The sequence below is a fragment of the Carassius auratus genome, chromosome 25, assembly GCF_003368295.1.
Source record: "Carassius auratus strain Wakin chromosome 25, ASM336829v1, whole genome shotgun sequence".
Taxonomy (NCBI): Eukaryota; Metazoa; Chordata; class Actinopteri; order Cypriniformes; family Cyprinidae; genus Carassius; species Carassius auratus.
The window spans coordinates 19,085,654-19,108,174 of record NC_039267.1 but is presented as its reverse complement, the minus strand read 5'-3'; the positions used below and the strand labels follow the sequence as shown (position 1 = coordinate 19,108,174).

General features: G+C 35.3%; 1 protein-coding gene across 4 annotated transcripts in view; it reads left to right on the top strand.

The window, feature by feature from the left end:
- Positions 1-4,756: 4,756 nt before the first annotated feature.
- The window catches only part of LOC113043596 (serine/threonine-protein kinase BRSK2-like), a 199,884-nt gene continuing 182,119 nt past the window's right edge, over positions 4,757-22,521 (top strand). For all 4 annotated transcript variants that reach the window (XM_026203087.1, XM_026203086.1, XM_026203085.1 and 1 more), the window contains exon 1: positions 4,757-5,143. In XM_026203087.1, the coding sequence (XP_026058872.1) occupies positions 5,050-5,143 (94 nt within the window). In that variant the 5' untranslated portion in view covers positions 4,757-5,049. The remainder of the gene's footprint in view (positions 5,144-22,521) is intronic.

The window sequence follows — 22,521 nt, the reverse complement described above, 5'->3', positions numbered from 1 at the left end:
GTTCATCATAAATGGTACTTTCTTTTATGTAGAGTTGTAAAATCTGGTTTATTCTGAGGAACCGATTCAACCTAAACAGTTCTCTTTGTAGTAGAATGGAAAAATAAAATTCACTTTAGTAAACTGGTTTTAGAGGCTGTTTCTCTCATTTGTAGAGCTATAAAGTTTGATTCACTCTAGTGAACTGGTTCTCAGTAGTAGAGTTGGATAATCCAATTCATTCAACGGAACTGGTTCAGCCTAAAACATTGTGGAACATCTGATTCATTGTAGTGAATTGATTTGTTCTAAACGCTCATTGGTTATATACAGACAATTTTATACAAAACTCGAAAGTTCATTTCATTCTGTTGATTCTGTTCATCCTAAATGGTTCTCTGTCTCATATGCAGGACTTGGACACTTTGATTCATTCTGTTGAACCAATTCACCTTAAGCGATTCATTCTCTCATGTAAATCATGAAAGTGACACACATTTTAGTGAATTGGTTTGTTGTAAATGGTTCTCTCTCTCTCATATGTAGAGGTGAATCAGTTATTTCTGTCATAGAGTTCATCAGTTCATCTTTAAAGATTAATTCTCCCATGTTAAAGCTGCAAAGTCTGATTCATTCTAGTGAATCAATTCATCCTAAACAGTTCTCTCTCTCTTACATGCAGATTTAGAAAGTACAACACTTCACTGAATCTGTTCATCCTAAATGGTTCTTGTCTTAAGAGATGAAACTGATTCATTCCAGTGAATCAGTTTGTCCTGAACAGTCCTAGATGAAGAGTTTAACAGTCTGATTCATTTTAGTGATCTGGTTCGTTCTACACGGTTCATGTAGAGTAGAAAATCCAATTCATTCCAGTTAATCAGAAAAATCAACAAGTATTTGTAAAAAAAAAAAAAAAAAAAAAAAAAATTTGTATTCTGTTTTAAGTCCCACAGATGCAATAAATGAAAATTTTTATAAAGTTTTATATTTAAAAATACACTCCCCAGTAAGTTTCAATCTAGTTTGCCCACCATTTTTATCACTGTAGAATACAATATCAAAAATAAACTGCAATTTATGGCTGCAAGTTTCAAATCAGCACATATCCAATCATAGCTGCGAGCGATAGCAAATGTTTGGAAGTTAGTTTGTGTTACAAACAACAGGCGTCTCATCTCATCATTACCTTCTGAAGTGCGAGACAGATTAGCACAGACCTTTAGCGGACGTTCTTGTAGCATCATGCTAAGTCATTTCAGATCTCCAAACGCTTTCCCCGGATTCACCCTTTCTATCTGATATGTCCATCTGCATCTCATTAGCATACATCTGTATAATAGGCTATTCCCGTCTCGCCCGGTTGCTCACACACGGAGGACGGGGCAACTGTAAATCAAAAGTACAGCGGACGCTATTTACCGAGTTTATTTGGTTTGCGGTCGTCAGCATGTAAACGGTGCGGCCGCTCGCTGCGCCTCCTGATTAATTTCACAGTCGTTGTGATGCAGGGGAGCGAGGGACTCGCTGGCAGCCGTGATTACACACAACGTGTGCAGATGTTCCTCAATGCTTCACAGGGAGCTCCTCACTGAGAGCTGTGATTGTGGACGAGGAGGCGAGAGTCAGGTGCTTCACTGGACCAGTGAACATTACTTTATTATTAAACCAATCCACAGTATAAACTTCTGAAATATGAAAGAATTCTATCGATTAATGTCATGCTATTCTTTTCGGAGCTTAAAGGTTTGGATCCCATTAAGTTTAATAATAGGCTACACTCTTAAAAATAAAGGTGCTTTACAAGGTTCTTGACAGCGATGCCATAGAAGAACCATTTTTGGTTCTTCAGTCAAAGTTTCTTTAAAGAACCATCTCTTTCTTGTCTTTTTATAAACTGAAAAACCTTCTTTCATCAACAAAGAAGCTTTTGTGAGACAGAAAGGTTCTTCAGATGTTAAAGGTTCTTTTTGGAACCATTTAAACAACAAAGGGACTAATATGGCATCGTGAAGAACCTTAAAAACTTACATGACAATAGGAATCATTATAGAAGTCAGTTATATCAATTCTACAGATTGTAATTAATTAATTATTATTATTATTATTTTTAAGCTTGAACGTTTTGGACCACACTGAGTTGAATAATACAGTACACACAGAAACTTCTGAAAAGTTCTTCAAAGCATCTTCTTTTGAATTCCAACTTAGAAAACGTAACTATTGAAGGAGTGTTTATTTCATATGACATAAAATCAAAGCCACCCTTAAACATAACCATTACTGGAGTGTGAGGAAATTGTACAATAGCATACAAATAACATTGAATGAGTCGAATTAGCCACCGATTCACCCGCAATGTAAAATAGTTCTGAATTTCTGTTATGATATGAGTTTGTATTGATGGAATCGGTGCAGCTTTCATCAACTAAAACTAAAACTATGAAATCTCTTTTTTCGGTAAATAAAATAAAACTAAACAAACAAATTAAATTAACATTTTTGTTATAAAAATATATATAGAAGTATAGAATAAATTATCGTATTTATAGATTAATTACATGCATGCTAACTTTTGGGCCACATTGAGTTTAATAATGTTTTGAATTCCATACTGAATACATTTCTACTGAACTAAATCAAAGCTATATACTCTTTTAAAAATAAAAGTGCTTCGTGATGCCATAGAAGTCCCTTTGTTGTCTAAATGGTTCCATAAAGAACCTTCAACATCTGAAGAACGTTTCTGTGTCACAAAAGCTTCTTTGTGGCGAAAGAAGGTTCTTCAGATTATAAAAAGGTGAGGAAGAGATGGTTCTTTAAAGAGGCCAGAGATGAGGAGCAGAAGTGACATGTGACAGTCCCACAGAGAATGCAGTATATCTGAATTCATTCATGTTTTTAATAGTCACAAGGTAAGTTTATGTTCCTAATGTGGTGCAATCTTATAAGAAGCAGAATGGACCTGAAGGGCAGGTCTCACAGGAGAACATCAAGATCTGTCTTGAGGAACTAATTTTGTTCCTGACATAATTTGGAGCATAACTGTTGCTAATGTGTGTCTCCAGCTCCACATCACAGCTGAAGTGTGTGTGTGTGTGTGTGTGTGTGATGTAGAGCTGTGAAGAGTCAGAGTCAGCGTGTCACTGGCTGCTGCTCTCTCTCACACACTGCTCTTGTGAAATAAACACACTCCGCTCAGTGAACCGCAACCTGCTTCTCTCTACACGTCCTACACGTGTGACATCATAGCAGGAAAAAAACAAAAAAACATTGGAAAGTGATTCATAATCAAAGAACAATGAAAAGGTCTTTATTTATTTACATTTTATTATTTTTATTTTCATCTGAATCACTGATTATATAAATAATACACCCCCAAAACAACAACAACAACAAAAATATTCAAAGAATTTTGATAGTTAAATTTGGTAATTTAAAACTGATTTTTAGATTTAAATTATATATAAATATTAGATGAAAAACTAAAATGTACATTTGACAACTAACTAACTAACTAACTTTTTTCTAAACATTTGCTCAATGAAATGATTTTAAAATAATCATGGTAAAATCATATCGTTTTATATATTAATATATTAATATTAATATATAATATAATTTTATATAAAATAATACTTATTTTAGTAAATAGAACATTTTAATTTTTTCAAAAAGAAGAATGTTTAATAATGCAGGAATGCATTTTGTAAAATGTGTTTATTTATTTGTTTATGCATGTATTTGTTTATTTAACATGCAGAATGCCTTATTTCAGAAAATGTTTTACAGATATTTGTTCTAACAGCAATGAAATAGATAAAATATATAATATATAAATGTATGTACAAATAATCTTGATAATTATACAGTCATTGCATTGCTGTCAGAGCTCATCAGCTGTTGACTGACTGAGGTTGCAGCACACAGACGCTCGCGCTGCTTGGCGAGCTTCTCCGTCAATCAACATTAAGCGCTGCGGATCACGCGCCAAATTACTAACTCTACTACGACAAAGGCGAAACTCATTAATATGTATTATGACGTCAAGCGTCCATCGTCCAATGGCAAAGGCTTAGCTTCTTTAGTAGATTTCATATACGTTAAAGCAATTTACCAAATGTGACAATACGTTAATGCTGATGAAATCAATAAATACATTAAATATTTAAATAATTTATTAATAAATTTGTATTTAGTAAAAAACAACAACAATGCAAGACTAAATTGTGAAAAATATGAACAAATAAGCTTTCAAATTATGCATAGTTCAAAGGACAATATTTGGCTGAGATACAACTATATGAAAATCTGTAATCTGAAAAAAAACAAACAAACATCTAAATACTAAGAAAATTACCTTTCAAGTTGTCCAAATTAAGTTTTTTAGCAATGCATAAACAATATTTTTCGATATGTGTACGGTGGGCCTATGATATTGTCAAAATATCTTCATAGAACATGATCTTAATGTTCTAAATGATTTTTGCCATAAAAGAAAAAGCTATAAATCTATTGTTAAAAATATAGCCTACCCCAGCGACTTAAGACTGGTTTTGTGCTCCAGGTTCACATTTATAAAGTATAATTCACGTTCATTTATTTAACATACAGAATTCCTCGTGTAATTAATAAATAAACGTAAAAAAGTTCCTCTTTTATTTTCTTAGTCTTAAAAAAAAATACTGGCTTTTTCATATTAATTCGATCACGCTGACGTCGCTTGCTGACTACCCAATGGCTCAGCTCAGCTCATGAATATTAATCAGCACGCCTTCGCCGTAGTAGCGTCGGCGGATTCGCAGACCGGCCACCGGCGGACACAAGCTGTGCAGGTCTCCGCGATGCCAGTCGGATCATAAGCCGCCCGGTTCACCCCGTGAAACGAAGAGGTCAAAAGAGCCGTGTTCCCTCCTCGACCACAGACTCTCGGTCCGACACGGGCAGCAGACACAGAAGCAGACACCGTTACATTGGAGTAAAGCGCGTCCTCCGGTGCAGCGCAGCTTTAAGAGGATTGCTGTATCCCAAGAACTGCAACGCCGCCCGAAGTGTGTTTAGACGGGGAAAATGTCATTGTCTGGGAAAGAAAACAACACTTCCCCTCATGCCAATTACGTGGGACCGTACCGCTTAGAAAAGACCCTCGGGAAAGGACAGACAGGTTTGTGCTTTCAGGCTCTCCGCTGTATCACGCACTGCGTTATAGTAACCTCGTACTAGTCCGGTGGCTCATCTTGTGCGGGGTGTTACATTATGCTGTTGGATTCATGTGGCATTGATTTGTTTCGGTGTTCAGTAACAAACAGTCTCTGCAGTCTTCTTCTTGTTCTTCAGCAGCTCGGGTGTGTGCTCGCGCAGCACTGGATCTGAGCGCGCGCTTATGAACTTGTGCGCTCGAGTTTTGCACGATGCGTTGGTGCATTTAAGCAGAATTGAGAAGAACCCGGCTCCCTATGAGAGCTTGAACTTTCCTAAGAATCAGCCGCAGACAGGGTCACACCTTCAGCTTTCCAGTAGCGTGAGGTTTACAGGTGAATAATGCCAAAATCTGATCGGTTCACAGATTAATGCCGCACTTTGCGGTTTTGGCGTTTGAATAGAAACGCCTGGAATCCAGATATAGTTAAATTTCATATTTGAGACTTATTGTTAAATGTTGCTAGTATAAAATAATAGTAAATAAAACATGTATTTATTATTTTAATATTTCTATTTATTTGTGTTTTTATGTAGGCTATTACTAATAATATAAAACCCCGTTTTTGTGCAGTGTTGCTTCTAAACCGTAGGTGTTGTGTAAATGTGAAGAGAGCATGTGTTGGGAGGCAGTAGGAACCACCAGATCTCTGCGAGGAGCAAGTGATGCAACACTTTATTGCTGTTTCGGCCCATCTGCCATCTCCGAATATTACAATAGCGCTGATTTCTTACAAGCTCTCCACCAGAAGATGCTAGTGCATGTTTCCAGGAAGATGATTGAGCGGATTTCTGAGCCGACTGTCTGTTCCTCTTAGATAGGAGCTGGAAAAAAGCATGATTGGTTGGATTTTCTGTGTGGTCTGATTGCTTTAAATGCACTGTGGTGGTTTGATCAGTGGTGTTTGTAGTTATGTTATTATAATGGGAACATTCTGATTATACAGTAAGATCACAGTCAAGGCAGAGCCTTTCTTTGCATTTATTAGTTCAATTCATTGATCTTTTCAATTCAGTAACAAGCATTTACTCACTTCAGCCACATTACAATGTATGAATTGCACTGCGCTAGAAACAATCCAGACGTTTATTTTAGAGTTTGCACAAGCACTGCTTTAAACAAAACATTTAAAAATAATGAAATCGATCAAGTTTAGAATGAAGAAGGAAAAACTTTTGACTCTTTGTGCTTGAACTTGAGGAAAACTAAAAATGACCGAGGTGATTGAAAGACATCACAGATCTGGCTCGGTAAAGTGAAGTTAGTTCGGAGAGAAGGGATATTTTCGTAACTTTTTACAACAAGGTTCTATGTTTTAACATTAGTTAGTTAACAAAGACAAAGATTTAAAAAAAAATCAGAAGTAATATTTGTTAATATCAAATTATAATAGTATTTATATATTATTATTATTATAATTTCTTATTTTTTATTATTTAGTTAATGGTAATTTCTGCATTAGAGCAGTTGTTCAACCAAAATAAAAATTAGCTGTTTTCTTTTTTTTTTTCAGGTCATCCAGGTTTGTTTTTTCAGAAATTTAGCATCACATCATTTGCTCACCAGTGGGTCTTCTGCAGTGAATGGGTGCCGTCAGAATGAGAGTCCAAACAGCTGATAAAAACATCACAGTAATACACAAGTAATCCACAGCACTCCAGTCCATCAGTTAATGGAAGTGAAAAGCTGTGTGTTTTTAAGAAAGAGAAAATCTATCATTACGATTACTTAACTTCAAACCATTGCTTCCAGCTAAAATACAAGTTTGTAATCCATTATAATGCTTCCTTCTTCTGTTGTCCTCTCACATCAAAATCCAACAACTCATTTGTTTACAGCTGCTTTGGCTTGTAAACCCTTGCTTTTGGCTGATATGTGCAGATTTCTCTCCTGATTCAGGCGAGATTTCTTTTTGGATTGTTATATTATGGATAGAAGACTTATATTTTAGTCAGAAGCAACAGTTTGAAGTTAATTAGTCTTAATGATTGAGTTGTTTCTTACAAACACACAGCTTTTCTCTTCACAAGTCATTAACTGATGGACTGTAGTGGTGTGGATTACTTGTGTATTATTGTGATGTTTTTATCAGCTGTTTGGACTCTCATTCTGACGGCACCCATTCACTGCAGAGGATCCACTGGTGAGCAAATGATGTGAAGCTAAATTTCTCCAAATCTGATGAACAAACAAACTCATTTACATCTCAGATGACCTGAGGGTGAACCATTTCTTTTAATAATGGGCAAAATGTTCTAACACAATGACATTCAGCACTTCGAAAGTGTCCAAGCATCTTTGAGCCACTGTAAACCCATCTCCGTTTCGCTGAATTCCAGTAGAAATGCTTAATCCACACACATGAATCAGCTTGTTCCTCATGGATCACACAGTATATGTCAACTACCGCTTTCCTTTGTGTCAGTCTGCCGGATCAGAGAAGCACCACAGGGACGTTTGAGACTCATCTGACTGTCACTATTATGCCTTTTTCCTCTTAGTCCTGCCTAAAGGGGTCAAATGGTGTTGCTAAAAAGAACATTATTTTGTGTTTTTGGTGTTCATGTGGTTTAAGGTTAAAAAAAAAATCCACATACTGTACATTATTGTTTCTCCTCTTGTCTGAAACGCGTTGTTTTTTACAAAGCTCATTGCTCTGAAAAGCGAGGTGTGCTCTGATTGGCCAGCTATCTCATGCGTTGTGATTGGCCGAATGCCTCAAGCGTGTGACGGAAATGTTACGCCCCTTACTAAACTCTGATGCTGTGTGTCCTGGAGCGCAGAGACAAAAACATTTGGGCGGTATTACGCAAATCTTTCCACATCGTGATGTAGACATGTGGAGGCGTGTTAGAAAGAGTCATTTTAGGGGGGCGTGAACAACTCTTAACTTTATTAGAGAATATCTCTTTGGATTTGAGACTTTAGTCTTTGCCACCTTACAGACCTTCTTTATGCACCAAGCTTGTAACACTTCTAAGAGAAAGGAAACCTTGGATTGGCATCATATGATCCCTTTATCTCACTATCCAGGTCTCCTCCAGGAGTCTGCAGACGAATGGCCAGTGATTGTTGGCTTCCTGAGGCCAGCTCTGTGTGTTATTTCTAGTGTAAGGCCTGGGCTGATCCATGCCATGTTCATTATGTGATTAGGACCCGCCACAAACACACGTGTGTTTGTAATTCCTCATGGTAAGTCTCTGGCTCACACAGTCTTTCACGTGGACCGGAGACTGGAGGGAGGAGGTGAAGTAAACCCAGATTTTTGAAGCGAGTAGAGCCTCTAGTTTGTTGTTGGCAAGTGAAAAAGGCTGGTTTAAGATTGCGGCGGTGGCTTAGTTTAACTCCAGCTCTAATTGCATAAAGAGTATCATTTCATATCTGCTGCTGTTGTGTAAAGACTGGGGGTGGAATCGTGTTTTATGTTTCCCCTTCCCTTCGCTGATCTAATTCACAGGACGCTTGCAGGAGGTTCATGGAGGATCTAGAGCTGTTGACTGAATGAATGGACGGCAGACCTGGACATGCTCAGATTGTGTGTGTGTGTGTGTTTTAAAAAAAAAAATCTAATATTAATAGTTCATTTATTGAAATATTTTTAATTTTTTTTGTATTTTTGAGCTAATATTAATAATCCGAGAGAGGAAGACATTTTCAATAATTTAGGATGTTGTTAATATCTTATTAAATTAATTGCTAATCTCACTTATAATATAATTTTTTTTTATGTAATACAAATGTTTATGAATGCTTAATATTACATTTAATATTAGTAAATGTAATTCAATATTTAATTACGATATTATGTTTTTTTATTATAATTTCTTTTTTGTATTTTTTATCAAATAATATTTTGCTGATCATCTGAGAACTCCGCGTGTGAACATATCCAATCATTCAGGACATTGTAAATATCTTGTAAAATAAATAGGCTTATCAATAATTTATTTGTACGATTTGTAACATTTAATTTTTTTGCATGTGTTTTTATAATTTATTGTATCTTTGAGCAAATATTAATACATCCATTTGTAATTAATTGAATATTTGATTAAATTAGTTTTTATTTTATGCATGTGCATGTTTGTGTTTTTATGTGTGTGTGTTGTTGTTTATTACTGATATTTCGGGTGATGCAGCAGTTTTTGCCATTGATATGGGTATTTTAGGATGAAATTGGAAACATCTTTTTTGTTGCTGTGTTTTGGTCACAATTGGGATGACGACATGCTCAGGTTTTTTCATTGCTGGATTTTTAATGGTTTCCACATTAGCGAGGCACAATAAGGCAATCACGGTGTTTGTTCTCCTTATCATTGAACTCTGAGCTGCTCTGAACTCTTCTGATTCAACAGAGCAATTGTGCTTTCAGCGTGCTGCGTGCTCTGTGTGGTTTTGGGACAATATAGCATGCTACATTTTTAGAGCTGTTGTTTTTTTTTTTTGCTACTAGTCTTGACTCCTGACTCAATTATTCAACCAGCCGACAGCTTAACTATCAGACGTTTGGGGCTTTTATGACGGTTAACCTATTTCTGTCTGATAATCAATGCTATCTAATAGATCACCATACTTTCCCAGGTGACTGATCACAATACATTAAACAGTGGCTTTGTAGTTTTCTGAAATGTTACAGTATGTATGCATATGCAAATTATGCATTATCTAATTAAATATGCACTCATTTGCATAAATTAACATGTTTGCACCAAACAAAGTTAAAAGACCTTGTTTCATATCGTTCACTTACTAGAGTTATAGAGGGTCTTTTTTAATAAATCAGAAAGTACTGTCAACAGCCAGAAAAAAGCTCTGTTTTTAAGAATGAAATGTTATGTAAATCAGTTAATGATGAAACCCCATGTAAAACCGTTCAGAGTATAGTCCCGGCGGGAATCAAAATATAAAGTTTGTTGTAGGTGCTGCTCAAATGCATAGTGCATTTTATATCAACAGATGCAAGTCGATAGAAGTGTGATAAAATAGACACTTAAATATGTATTTGGAGGTTTTTCTTTCCAGCAGTCTCAAAGATGACATGTTTTGGAAGTAAAATAACCATAAATCTCAAAATTGACCAGTGCATAAAAACAACGGTCTTGCTTTAAATAGATGCACCCAATAATATTGTGGAAACGGGTTGTTTGGCCTTTTAATTCAGTTTTGTGTAAACTTGTGTGGCGGTCCACTCAAATAACAGATACAAAGAACGTAATTTTAGTAGTTAAATAGTGGAAGTTACTAATTAAAAACTGATGACTGATGTTACTTCAAGGTGAGAGCATTGCATTATGGGATACAGTACTGTATTCCAAGCAATTTGTTTCGGTTACGTACTCCACCATTAGCAAATGTCACAGACCTTCCAGAATATTCCATACATTGATAATAAACTGTGTATGAGGTTTATGGTAAACATAGACCATTTCTCCAGCTCAAGTGAACATCGGCTTCATCGATTATAATGAGATAACCAGCAAACGTGCCCTTGTGCCTAAAGAAATCAGTGTTTATATGCTCGTGGCATGATTGTGTGGAGGTGAAAGATTCAGCTGAGATCTCTCAAAACAGATTTACCATCACTCCGAGAATGAGTGTAAACTGCCAACGGTGTTGATGTTTTTGTCAGCGGTGATAGCCGTGTTTTCTGATCGAAGTGTTGACTGAGAACCGTTTGTCAGGATGCCAGACAAAACAACAGTTCTGTCTGAAGCTGTGTACAGTGGAAGTGGATGGGGACTGGGGCTATCAGGCTCCGAAAACCACCATACAAGTTTCCATATGACTTGTGCAATGCTTTCCAAGTCTGTTGTGTGTTTGGGTGAAGAAATAAACTCACAGAGACTTCGAATGAGCAGATGGCTGATTTTTTTTTGGTGCACCGTCCCTTTAAATGTGTCTTTGGTTTAGTGCAGTAGGGTGTTCTTGAGCTCTGTTTGTGGTGTAACCCGGCGTATCGGAGGCTGCTGTTTGTCGTCAGGTTTTTGACAAGTGGAAAAGCCCTCAAACTGTCACCGAGTGATGGGGCCGCTACGCTCAATTTTCCTTCAATTCCAAACGCTATCAGAGATTTTCTGTTGTCTTTGTCTCCCGTCGACTGTTGCGCTGATACGCATCTGTGCTGTCTCTCTGTTTACATGTGCGATACATTGTCAAGCGAATTCAATAAACAACATAATCGGGCTCGCTGGGTGCCGTTTAACATGGAGTCGTGCGGTTTGGATTGATTCTGAAATGCTCAAACATACTTTCGTAGCAAACTCTCTCCGTTCCTGTGATATGATGAAATCAAACAAGCATCCACCACTGTTTAAAAGCTTGTGATCAGTGCAGTTTCTTTAAGAAATTAATACCTTTAGACAAAAAAGATGCATTCGATTGATCAAAAGTGACAGTAAAGACATTTATAATGTTGTAGAAGATTTCTTTTTTAAATAAATGCTGTCCTTTTGAACTTTGTTCATCAAAGAATCCTGAAAAATAAAGGTTTCCTCAAAAATGTCAACATTAATATCATTTTCGACATTTATAATAATCATAAACATTTATCTAGTAGCTAAGTAGCTAGTTCATCCTTTTATTTATATATTTTTTATTTTTTTTGCATATAAAAATGAACAGAACAGCTGTTTTGTTCAGCAAAAATATGAACCCGTGGCTCCAGAGAATAATGAATATTTTAATTTCATCGCTGAAGTGCAATTGTTATTGAATTTGAGAACAGTTGTTCAAGAACAGAAAGCAATTGCTTTTTATTTTCCTCATCAGCTGAATTGCATCTGTGGCTCTGGGATTATTTAACCAGGATTTGGGATTTCTAACAGCTGCTTATTTTGTGATCTATTAGTCAGTTGTGGGTACAGAGTGGCCTGGAGACTTCTTAGACTTTATTTTGGCTGTGTTGTGAATGGAGTACTAGTTTACTACAAATACTGACTAGGGATGCACGATATTGGATTTTGGCCGATATTCGATATGCCGATATTTTCTAAATAATTTTGGCCGATGCCGATACCGATATCGATATATATACAAATATATACTGATATATTTACAAATATATACTGATATATTTAAACTTTAATTTTACTGAAGAGAAATCCATGTATCTCTTCTGTACTGATTCTACCATAAATTTATTATTTTACAAATGTAGACAGACATTCACATCTGAAAAACAGGTCAATTATTTCACTTGGAGAATATCGGTTTGGCTCATCGGCAGAAATATTCATATCGGCCGATACCGATAATGGTCATTTTAAGCTTTTATCGGCCGATACCGATGTTGTGCCGATATTATCGTGCATCCCTAATACTGACCAAAAAAACTAGTTTTTAGTTAATTGAAATCTTTGTGACAACATGCCCCAATACGTTATCACAGTGGAACATGCCACTGAACATGCTGTTATGGACTTCTTAGTAAAACGATTATGAAACACAATATAATTCATAAAACACCAAACATGTAAAATATAATACACAGAAACACATCAAACATGGTTTAGGCCAACAAATATTGTAATTTGAAAATTCATTAACATTTTAAAATGTGTGACGAAATGTGGAAACCTGCCTTTTAACATATATAACTTCTGCTAGAAGAAATAAATATTGTCATTTTGACTTTAAATAGTCCAAAAATTGACTATGGGTTTTCAAATGTGTAAATAAAACAAAGTTTGGAGTGCAAGAAAATACTATTCCAATCTTTCTAAATCAAAATTACGTTTCATCGAATGCGTTACTTGCCATATCTTTAATCATTTGTGAAATGTAGAGCCATTTCTGAGTGGAAATATTTTTTTAAATGTCCTGCATTTTTTTTTTCACTGAAATATTACAACAGCTGTCAAATATTGTGACAACCTGCCCCAGTCTCTCCTACAGTATATAATGTATACCGCCTAATCATTTGTGTCTTTATACATTTTTAAAAGCTGTAATTTTTTTAGACGGTGAGATTCTAACTTTTGGCACTCTGAACAAATAACTAATCAAAACAAAATTACATTTTATTTGTCACACAGGAAATAAACTGTCAATTCGAATGCATTGCATTGCTGAATATTATTCTTTCTGCACATGATGAATGCAGTTTATTCTCTTATTCTCATTCTTTTCAAAATGTAACATCTGAAACATCTTTTCTTTTCAGTGACATCATCAAGACCTCATTTTTAGCCCCTCCCCCCAAAACTGGCCTATAAAGGTTATTTTCCCAATTCATTTTCGATGGATAACATCAAGTCCTGCCCTACTTTCTTTTTCCTCATTAAACAGTCTTAGTCTAAAAATACAATGCATTTACAGTTGTGTTGAACATCGGATATGATGGTGATGAGTTTTGGAAAAATGAGCAGAGGGAAGAAAATGGATCCATCTAAAGATGATTGGTTGAATTCAGACAACACCAGTACGTTTTGTATTGGTTTATCTGGATATTTGCTTGAACAACATGCAGACTGATGACTAACACAGATCTCTCGCTAATGTGCGACATGGGTTGTTATGGCAACAGCACACTCGTGTGTCCTATGTTTCTCTAGCGTGTGTTTTTTTGAGCAGCGCTTCCCCACGGTCCAGAATCGCCCTTAACAGGGCAGAATAGAGCGATTCACTGAGGTTTTTAATAATTTCATACATGGCGATTAAATCTGGCTGGCCACTAATGGGATTCTCTCAGTAGGGTGCACGGACCTCTCCCACATAATAACATTCAATTACTACAACCTCTCTCTCGCGCTTTCCCCTCGAGCTCTGCTACATCAGCGCCTCACACTTCAGGACTAGGTTTTGGGTGGTTTTAAATGTGTTGTTTTTTTAATAAAATTGGATTGGTGTTATTGCATATGATGGGTGTAGGTTATTCTCAAGTCAAATTGTTGGTTTTTTGTTGTGTTTTTGTAAAATTTAGTAAGTTGTGCTGCATCTGAACCAACTTTTCTTTTTAGTGACATCATCGAGACCTCATTTTCTTGCCCCTCCCCCCAAACGTGATCTATGAAGGTACTTTAACACAATCTAATCCATTCTTTTAATTGGTAACTATTTTTCCTCATTAAACATTGTTTTACTGTAAAATACATCACATTTCAGAGGTAAAAAATGAGTTGTTAATCTTATTTGTGCACCACCAAAAGCATTTATAGTTTTTTTTATTTTATTTTATTAAATACAGTTTTTACCACTTTTTTTAGGATTTCAGTAATGAGAATGGGTTTCATTGCATTATTGTAATGAGGAATTGTGGGAAATATCAAATAGTTTCACCTCAAAATTACAAAAAGACAAAAATAAATGATTCTTTGTGCACAGAATTTGAGTCTCAACTGTAATATGCCTGAGAGTGTAACTTTTTTTCTGTCACAATGTCACAAATAGGGTTGCACAGAGGGGAAAATTTCCAGGATTGTTTTGAAATTTTTGGAAAACATTTTTAATGTAAATTTTCCATCACTTTGCAACTCTAATCAAAAACAATTTAACCACAAAAACTAAAATAATAATTATGTTTGCACAAGGAAAATGAAGTATCATTACCATAATGTGTAGTATGTTTGATTTATATATTTTTAAATGCATTTTTTTTTTTTCATATTACGGTAATGAAGAATCTGAGTAAATGCACAACATTTTCACGAAAGACGTCACAATGGCACAAATAATATAACCACAAAATTACAAACAGACAAAATAAATTATTCTTTGTAGCTTCATTAATGCATCTGGGTGTTTTAATAAAGTGCAACAAATACTATTATATTATATTATATTATATTATATTATATTATATTATATTATATTATATTATATTAGATTAGATTAGATTAGATTATTAGATTAGAATATTTTTTTCATATTAAAATGATGAAAATATTTTTTTTCCTATTACAGTAATGAGGAAATGGTATGACATAATGTCACAATACAACAAATATTCATTGATCCTACAGTAAATTTGGCTTAATTTTCATTAGGCAAAATTCCTTTCTTTTGATTTTGGGGAGAAAATTTGACCCACACGTTCTTGACAAGCTTTGTGTGTTTCGGCCAGCTAGTCTGCGATTAATAAATTGTGCTCTACAGTGACAACAACATGACAGAAAACAAGAAAGCCGGTGTTTAAATGTGCGCGGGGCGATGAGTTTCTGTCTTATAATGTGCACGATGAGGCTTTACTGGCTATTAGACGGGTCGGCTTTATTAAATGAGAAAACACTAGCATCACACACACACACACACACACACAAACACAATTCAGTGACTCATCCTCCTCAAATTGCACAGCATCCAGACCATAAAACATATCCAAGAGTTGAAATGTTTACTTTTGAGTCTTTGTGTAAAAAGGACCATTTAGAGCCAAACTTGGCTTCGCAGAGAACATCTAATGGTGGTGTTTATCGAAATGTAGTAATTGCATGTGAAATCTGCTCTCTCAGTTTACTATTTTGATATAAATTTAAGTTGTATTTGTTGAAAGTCTTCAAACTGTGTCTTTAAACAACAGTAAACTGAGGCATTGCTTCTTTATAGTATTACATAAAGATTAATGGCGTACTGTTACAGTCAAAGCAATTCCTGATTTTATGCAATGCTAGCTCTAAAAAGCACTTTTAATATTTTAATTTATAGGCTTTATACACACACACACACACACACACACACATGCATATATCTGTATATATGTTCTTGGTTTTTACCTTTTATTGAGCATTTCTTTACATGGGGTCAAGATTTTACCTTCTTTCACTGATATTCAAACTACAGAGCTGAACACATTAAGTGCTTGAAAGTAGCCGAGTGCTATTAAGAGCCCTCGACCCTTAACACGTCATTTCGGTCGAACTCTTTGTGTGACGCAGGTGTATATAAGTTCCCGTTCGGACTCGCTGCACTTGATTTTTCCTGTCATTCTCTGCTGGTTAAACGGTCAAGACCTCTGTACAGACCGCCGGCGGTGAATATTCACCCATAAATCACAGGACAAATGTCACCTTCATGATGGTCTTAATGGACTGTGAGAGTTGAACAGCACTGAACTTTACTTTCCCTCTCCTACTAAACACTTGGCCTATAAATGTAGTAGTATTTCGGGAATGTTGGACTATTTCTACAGTCTGCTAAGATTTTTGTTAAATGTTGCATCAGGAGTGAATGTCTGCACTAATTTTTTGCAGGTTTTACACATACATATTAATTAAACTGATAGCATAATGAAACCTTAAACAGACTATTTTAGAAATATTGATTTGTTAAATCCATTTAGGTTTTACCTCAGACTGCTGCAAACCTTCAACGACTACATTTAACGACAGAAAGCTGCAAAGAATTGGTGAAATGGAAAGTGTCCACCTGTTTCCACACCTCCATTAATATTGTCTCTGAGGACGGCTGAGATTTATTGCGAAGGGCTGAGCCTGAGAGTTTTAATCGACTGTCCGCGTCCTCAGGAGCTGCCGGGAGGCCGATAATCACCTTCAGTCTTGTAATACCCCCCTGAGTGCCCTCAGTGCCATTACTGCTCCTCGCTCAGAAACATTCAAACCTGCCGTAAAAGAGAAGAGCTGCTACAAACAGAGAAAAGACGGACATACTGAGCATATTGACGCATTTGAAATAGCCATAAGTAACGTAAAAATGATTACGCTAACTTTCAGAAATACCCATTTGTTTAGTTTCCTCACAGTTTCCTTAAGAGTTGCACTTGGTACATCGTAATGAATGGTTTAGGGTTAGAATTTTAAGCTGAAAACAAATATTAATAAGTAGGCTTGTGTTTTACAATGAAATAGCATTTTGGTCGTTCTGCTTCCAAATTTCACATTTAACGCATTACTTGCTGTTTATTTGTGAAATTTTATGTCAATTTTTAAGTTAAAATTGTTTCTGGGGTCTGCCAACACTTTGGGTTGGCTCCGCCCACACTCTAATCTCATTGGTCCAGATTCCTGCCCTACGAAACTATAAATTAAACCTCAGACTTGATTGGCTGTTATTTTTTGCCTTTGCACAGAATTTTACTTTAACTGAAAAGTAACAAGTAAACATTTGAAGCTTGTTTTGTAGTGTTATAGTTTGGACCAACGCAGTGCTAATGTACAGTTATGTTGCAGTTTTCTTACACAGTTACTGTAACTATCGTAAACTAAAACCAAAATCATAATCATTTGCGTTACTTGAAGTAAAATAAACATGAACTGAAATAAAATTACTTTTATAAATTGTCAAAGCTTTCGTTGATTAATCTTAAAATACTAAAATAACTCAAATATACTAAAGTAAAAATAATAAATAAGTTTCAACCCAACGCAGTTCTTTGTGTGGATGTGTTTGCCCATGGGCATGCTGGTCTGAAAACGAGGTGTGTTCTGGCACATGGTCGGTGCATTGCTATTTTGAGGCAACTGAAATGCCTGCGCCATTGACCAGCGAACACCTAGTCTAAAGTCTAATGGCAGGTTATTTTTTTGTTATTTAAATAGTGCATTAGAAATTCTGAAGCCGGGTCCACAATGCACGTACACTTTACTTCTTACACACACAGGGATGCGCAGCAGTACACAAACATGCCAGACATTAAAAGATTACAATGTAAAAGATTATTATTGTCTAGGCTACGTAAATATAAAATGCCTACATGTCATCACTCACGAGCAGATCAGTTTCCTCTCTGGAGATGCCTTCTGTCTTTGCGCTTGCAAATTCCGCCGTGTAAATAGCGAATCTGCAAGTTCTGGAGCGCAACTTGCTCTTAAAGGGAATTGGAGATGAGACTGGTTTATTGCACATTATGCCCAAAATACACCCATTACTCATTAAGAGAATAGGGACATCTCATTTAGACCATGCGCCGGGTGCACCAAACCGTTTTCCCTGTTGTAAAACTTGCAAAAGTGGATTTGGACACGTCACAAGTGCACCTGTGCAGTGTGCTTGGATCATTAAAAATAGGGCCCTCACAGTGAAAACAGAAATAAAAAAAAAAAATCTAATTTAAAATATAAATTTTTTGTAGAGTCCAGTTAATAAAGTAAGCCACCTAACTAAGCAGAAACTCTGAGGTTGACATTAAAGAGACATCATACTGGGTTTAGCAGTGTCATTTCTGTAGCACTAGTAGCGCCACCAAACAGGTTTCCCAACAATCCTCACATTGGCTGATCGAAAGGAAAGCCCCACCCCCAAACTCATGCCATTGGTTGAGCCAGTGTTTCTTTGTCATGTTTTGCTGATAAGCAGAGTTTGTTTGGGTTGCATCAGAGCCTCAGTGTTTACATATTTTGGAGAAACAACCTCCGAATAGCTTACATGTATTTGTGTTCATATTCATTTTGGAATCTTTAAGGTTAAGACTGAGAGCAGCTAAATTAGCTTCTGCTAAGCGAGACGCTAACGGGCCTCACCTCCTGTTATCCATCTCTCCATCTTTGCCGAGTTTTGTGCTTATGTCACCGCAGAAATATCGAGAGGCAGCAATGCAAAAATTCTCTTTGAAATGGAGACTAAAGCCCTCGTTCCTCTCCAGCCCGAGGGCTCGTATCCTCACATGCTCCGTCAAAGCTAAGCGCATCAATCCCGTTTGCTCCTAGTTATCTAGAGGGAAGCCAAGCGTCTTCAAAGCTCGGTTCCTTCGCCTCCTAATAAAGAAAGAGACAGATGCTTCTCCAGTCATTACTCAGCACAGCTCGTGCTTTCCTGCTGATCTGATCCAGTGGTCAAAGAGCGAGCTTCTGAGGTCAGAACAGATGCTGTTTATTCACACGGTGCAGGTTTTAGAAATACAGTACATCGGTCATTTCAAGTGTGTTTTACAAGTAGTAGCTGGAATTCAGTTCGATTTTATGACAAGGTAAAGTTCGTTCAGGTTGTAAAATTTCATGTGGAGTGACTTCACGAAAACTGGTATTTACTGCATGAATTACTTTACTCCTACTACTAATAAATACATGCCATTTTTAGTGTAATTTAAATTGAATAATTTCATTTAAATCGTAAAAAGGTATTTTTTTGACACTATATGAAACTAATATGAACACGAGTGGTCAAAGAGCAAAATTATCTGTTGTGAAAAAGATCTGTTGTGAAAACAGATGCAGTTTATTCACACTTAGATTTTAGGAAATATTATATTTGTTTCTGTACTCTGCTGTTTGTTTTTAGAATAGCCCCATATTGTTTGCATATATTTCAGGAATTCAGGAGTTTATTATTATTATTATTATTATTATTATTATTATTATTATTATTATCATTATTATTTAAATGCTAAACTTAATTAAAAAAAATAAAGTGTAATAAAAATTATTAAAGGATTTTTAATTATGTTTACTATTATTATTATTAATATTATCATTATGACTACTACTAGTAGTACTACTACTACTTAAATATATTTTAAATATATTATTATTTGTTTTTATTTGCATTATATGTATAACAACATCAACAACATTAATAATAATAATAATAATAATAATAATAACAATAATAATTTGTTTTTGTAATTTTTCTTTATTTATTTAGTATTTTTTCAAACAACAACAACAATGCCAATAATAATAATAATAATAATAATAATAATTATTATTATTATTATATTTAAATACAAAACATTACAACAATAAAAGTGTAAAAATAAATAATATATAGAAAATAATTAATTGTATTGATTAATACATTAATTAATAATATTAATATGCATAGAAAAAAATAAAACATTAACAAACAAATATTTTTTTATTGTTGTTACTTTATTATATAAATACAAGTAAATCAATCAATCAGTCAATCAATGAATAAAGAAATAAAGGTATCCTGGTTGTCTCCGTTGCTGGCAGTGAGGCTGGTGTGTGAAGATCGTATGTTGCTGTAAATACAGAAGAGGTCCTGATGAACAGATGCTGGAGGTTCTGGATGTTCTTCCTGTAGCTGGTGACTGCTGTGCAAACCTGCATGTTTCCTGAGGTCTGTGTTGCTCATTCAAGCCTCGGAGGGAAACACCGTCTGTTTTACACTCCTCTGGCGTGACCTGTTCACCACAGAGACCCCTGAAACACTGCTGAAAACTGCACACACACTTATTCTGATTCCTGTCGACTGAAATAGAAAGAAAACACAGTGCCACGCATTAAACAACAATAAAACTGGTAGGCTGTGCATTGCTAATATTTTACCGGGGTTAAAGGTACCTACTTGAAAACAAGGTTTTTTTTTCCTTTTCGTAATCATAGATGCTGTTATTTGTGATTGCCTCATATATGTGATGGTTTATATACGGTTGGACAGTCAGCAGAGTAGAGTCTCTTTGTGCATCTGCAGACTCACAGTTCAGGGTTAAACTGCATTTCTACACAGCCTTTGATGTGCTAGTCTCTGAATTACCTGCTTTCTCTGGAAGAGAGAGAGGAAACGAGAGCGAACGACATATAGAAAGTGAAAAAAAAAGAAGAAGCCATGCCTGCTTCCTCATCCTCGCTATCTTTAGAGCGGACACCTGCATTGACTCTAAATAAAGACTTTGCCCTGTTCCACTTCAGCAGTCCTGTCTTGAGGAGTATTTGTGTTTGTTAGTTGAATGCTGTGATGTTCTCAACATCAAGCTGCAAGAATGGCTCATACAGATGATCCTGATGTTTATAATGTCACATTAGCTCATTAATATATCGCTGCCAACATTAGCATATCGTCACCTATTGGCTCCCCCTGAGCCAGTCCAACATCATTTACATACATCGTCTTAAAGGCGCAGTAGCAGAAAGCGCTTCTTTAACCGTAGTTTGGCTAGACTTCACTCTTCACTCTTGTGCATGTCCTGAGACCTGAAACACAGACACTGATCAATACCTTTCGTCTTAAGATTGTCATGAAAGCTCATTTTCCTCTGAATAATGAGCATTTTGGCCATTCTCATTCTTCTCAGTGGTGATTTTCCTTCAAATCAGCAGAAATTAAAGGCAAAAATACTAACATGATGTATTAATACTTATATAAAATATTAATTGCATATAGATTAAAACAATATGTATTGTAATTTGTTGTTGTTATCATCATAATAATTTTAGTTATATTAATTTTTTTGTATAAACAATAGTTGCGGTTGTTATTATAAATAAAATAAATAAATATATTATTTTAGTTTGTTTATTTTAATGTAATTTATCAATAGTATTATTTTGTTATTTATTTTAGAATAAAATTATAAAAATAAAAATAAAATACAATAGTAAGAAATACAATAATATAAGTTTATTTGTATAATAATAATAATAATAATAATAATCAAATAACAACAACAACAAAAATAATGTCTGTAATGCAAATTATTATTATTTGATTATTTCAAAGTAAAATATTAAAATTATTATTTCATTTTTATTTTAGAATAATACTTGCGGTTAATATAAAAAATAAAAATGATAAAATGTTTATTTATATAATAATGATAATAATATTGTCTTATTTTTGTTTTATTTTAAAATATATTAATATTATTTTGTTACATTAACTTTAGAGTAATAGTTATTATTGTTATACATTTATTTTCTTTATTCTTTCTTATATTTCTTTTCTTTCTTGTAAATTTGGGGTGAATGCTTTACTGAACTATGTTCTTAACAGGTTTCGTGAAATTTGACTTCTTAGAGTAAATTTCTTAGAAAAAACAAGCACAGCAGAAGTGAGGAACATGGCGTGTACAAGTGTTCAGCAGTCTACAGTTTTACAGGGTTGTATGTTGCCGCAAACCAAACAGATACAAAACCACAATAAGATCCTGTTCAAGAGACAGACTGAAACAGACCGAGGGAGAGAGAGATCACAGGGGACAGGAGGAGCAGGGACGGGACAGAGAGGAAGAAGTGAGGATGAGGAGAGACACAGAGACAGAGATGAGAGGATTAGACCTGCTGCTGTTAGTAATGGACGAGCCGGTTGATGTGCTGCAGCAGATGGCTGGCCTGTGCTCTCTGGAGGTTATGTAAGCAGACAAACCCTCTCTCATCCCGCACTAAAATCTCTCTCTCACTCTCTTTCCTGCTTTTTCTTGCCTTGCTGAGCTGCATGTGAGCGCAAACCCTCCGCACACCATGTGCAACATAAAGCTGAACTGCCAAATCAGCATTTGGTCAGCACAACTCTATGCTTTATATGAATTATATAATTAAGATGATTTCTTGGCACTCAGTTTAAAGATTCAGCTCGACCAGTTAATGTAGCGACATGGTGAAACTCACAAAACCTGTCAGGGATTTCAAGAAGTTGTATTTTGTCATAGTCATATTTGATCGTATTAATTCCAGACATATATCAAACATGAAATACGACTTTGATATTTT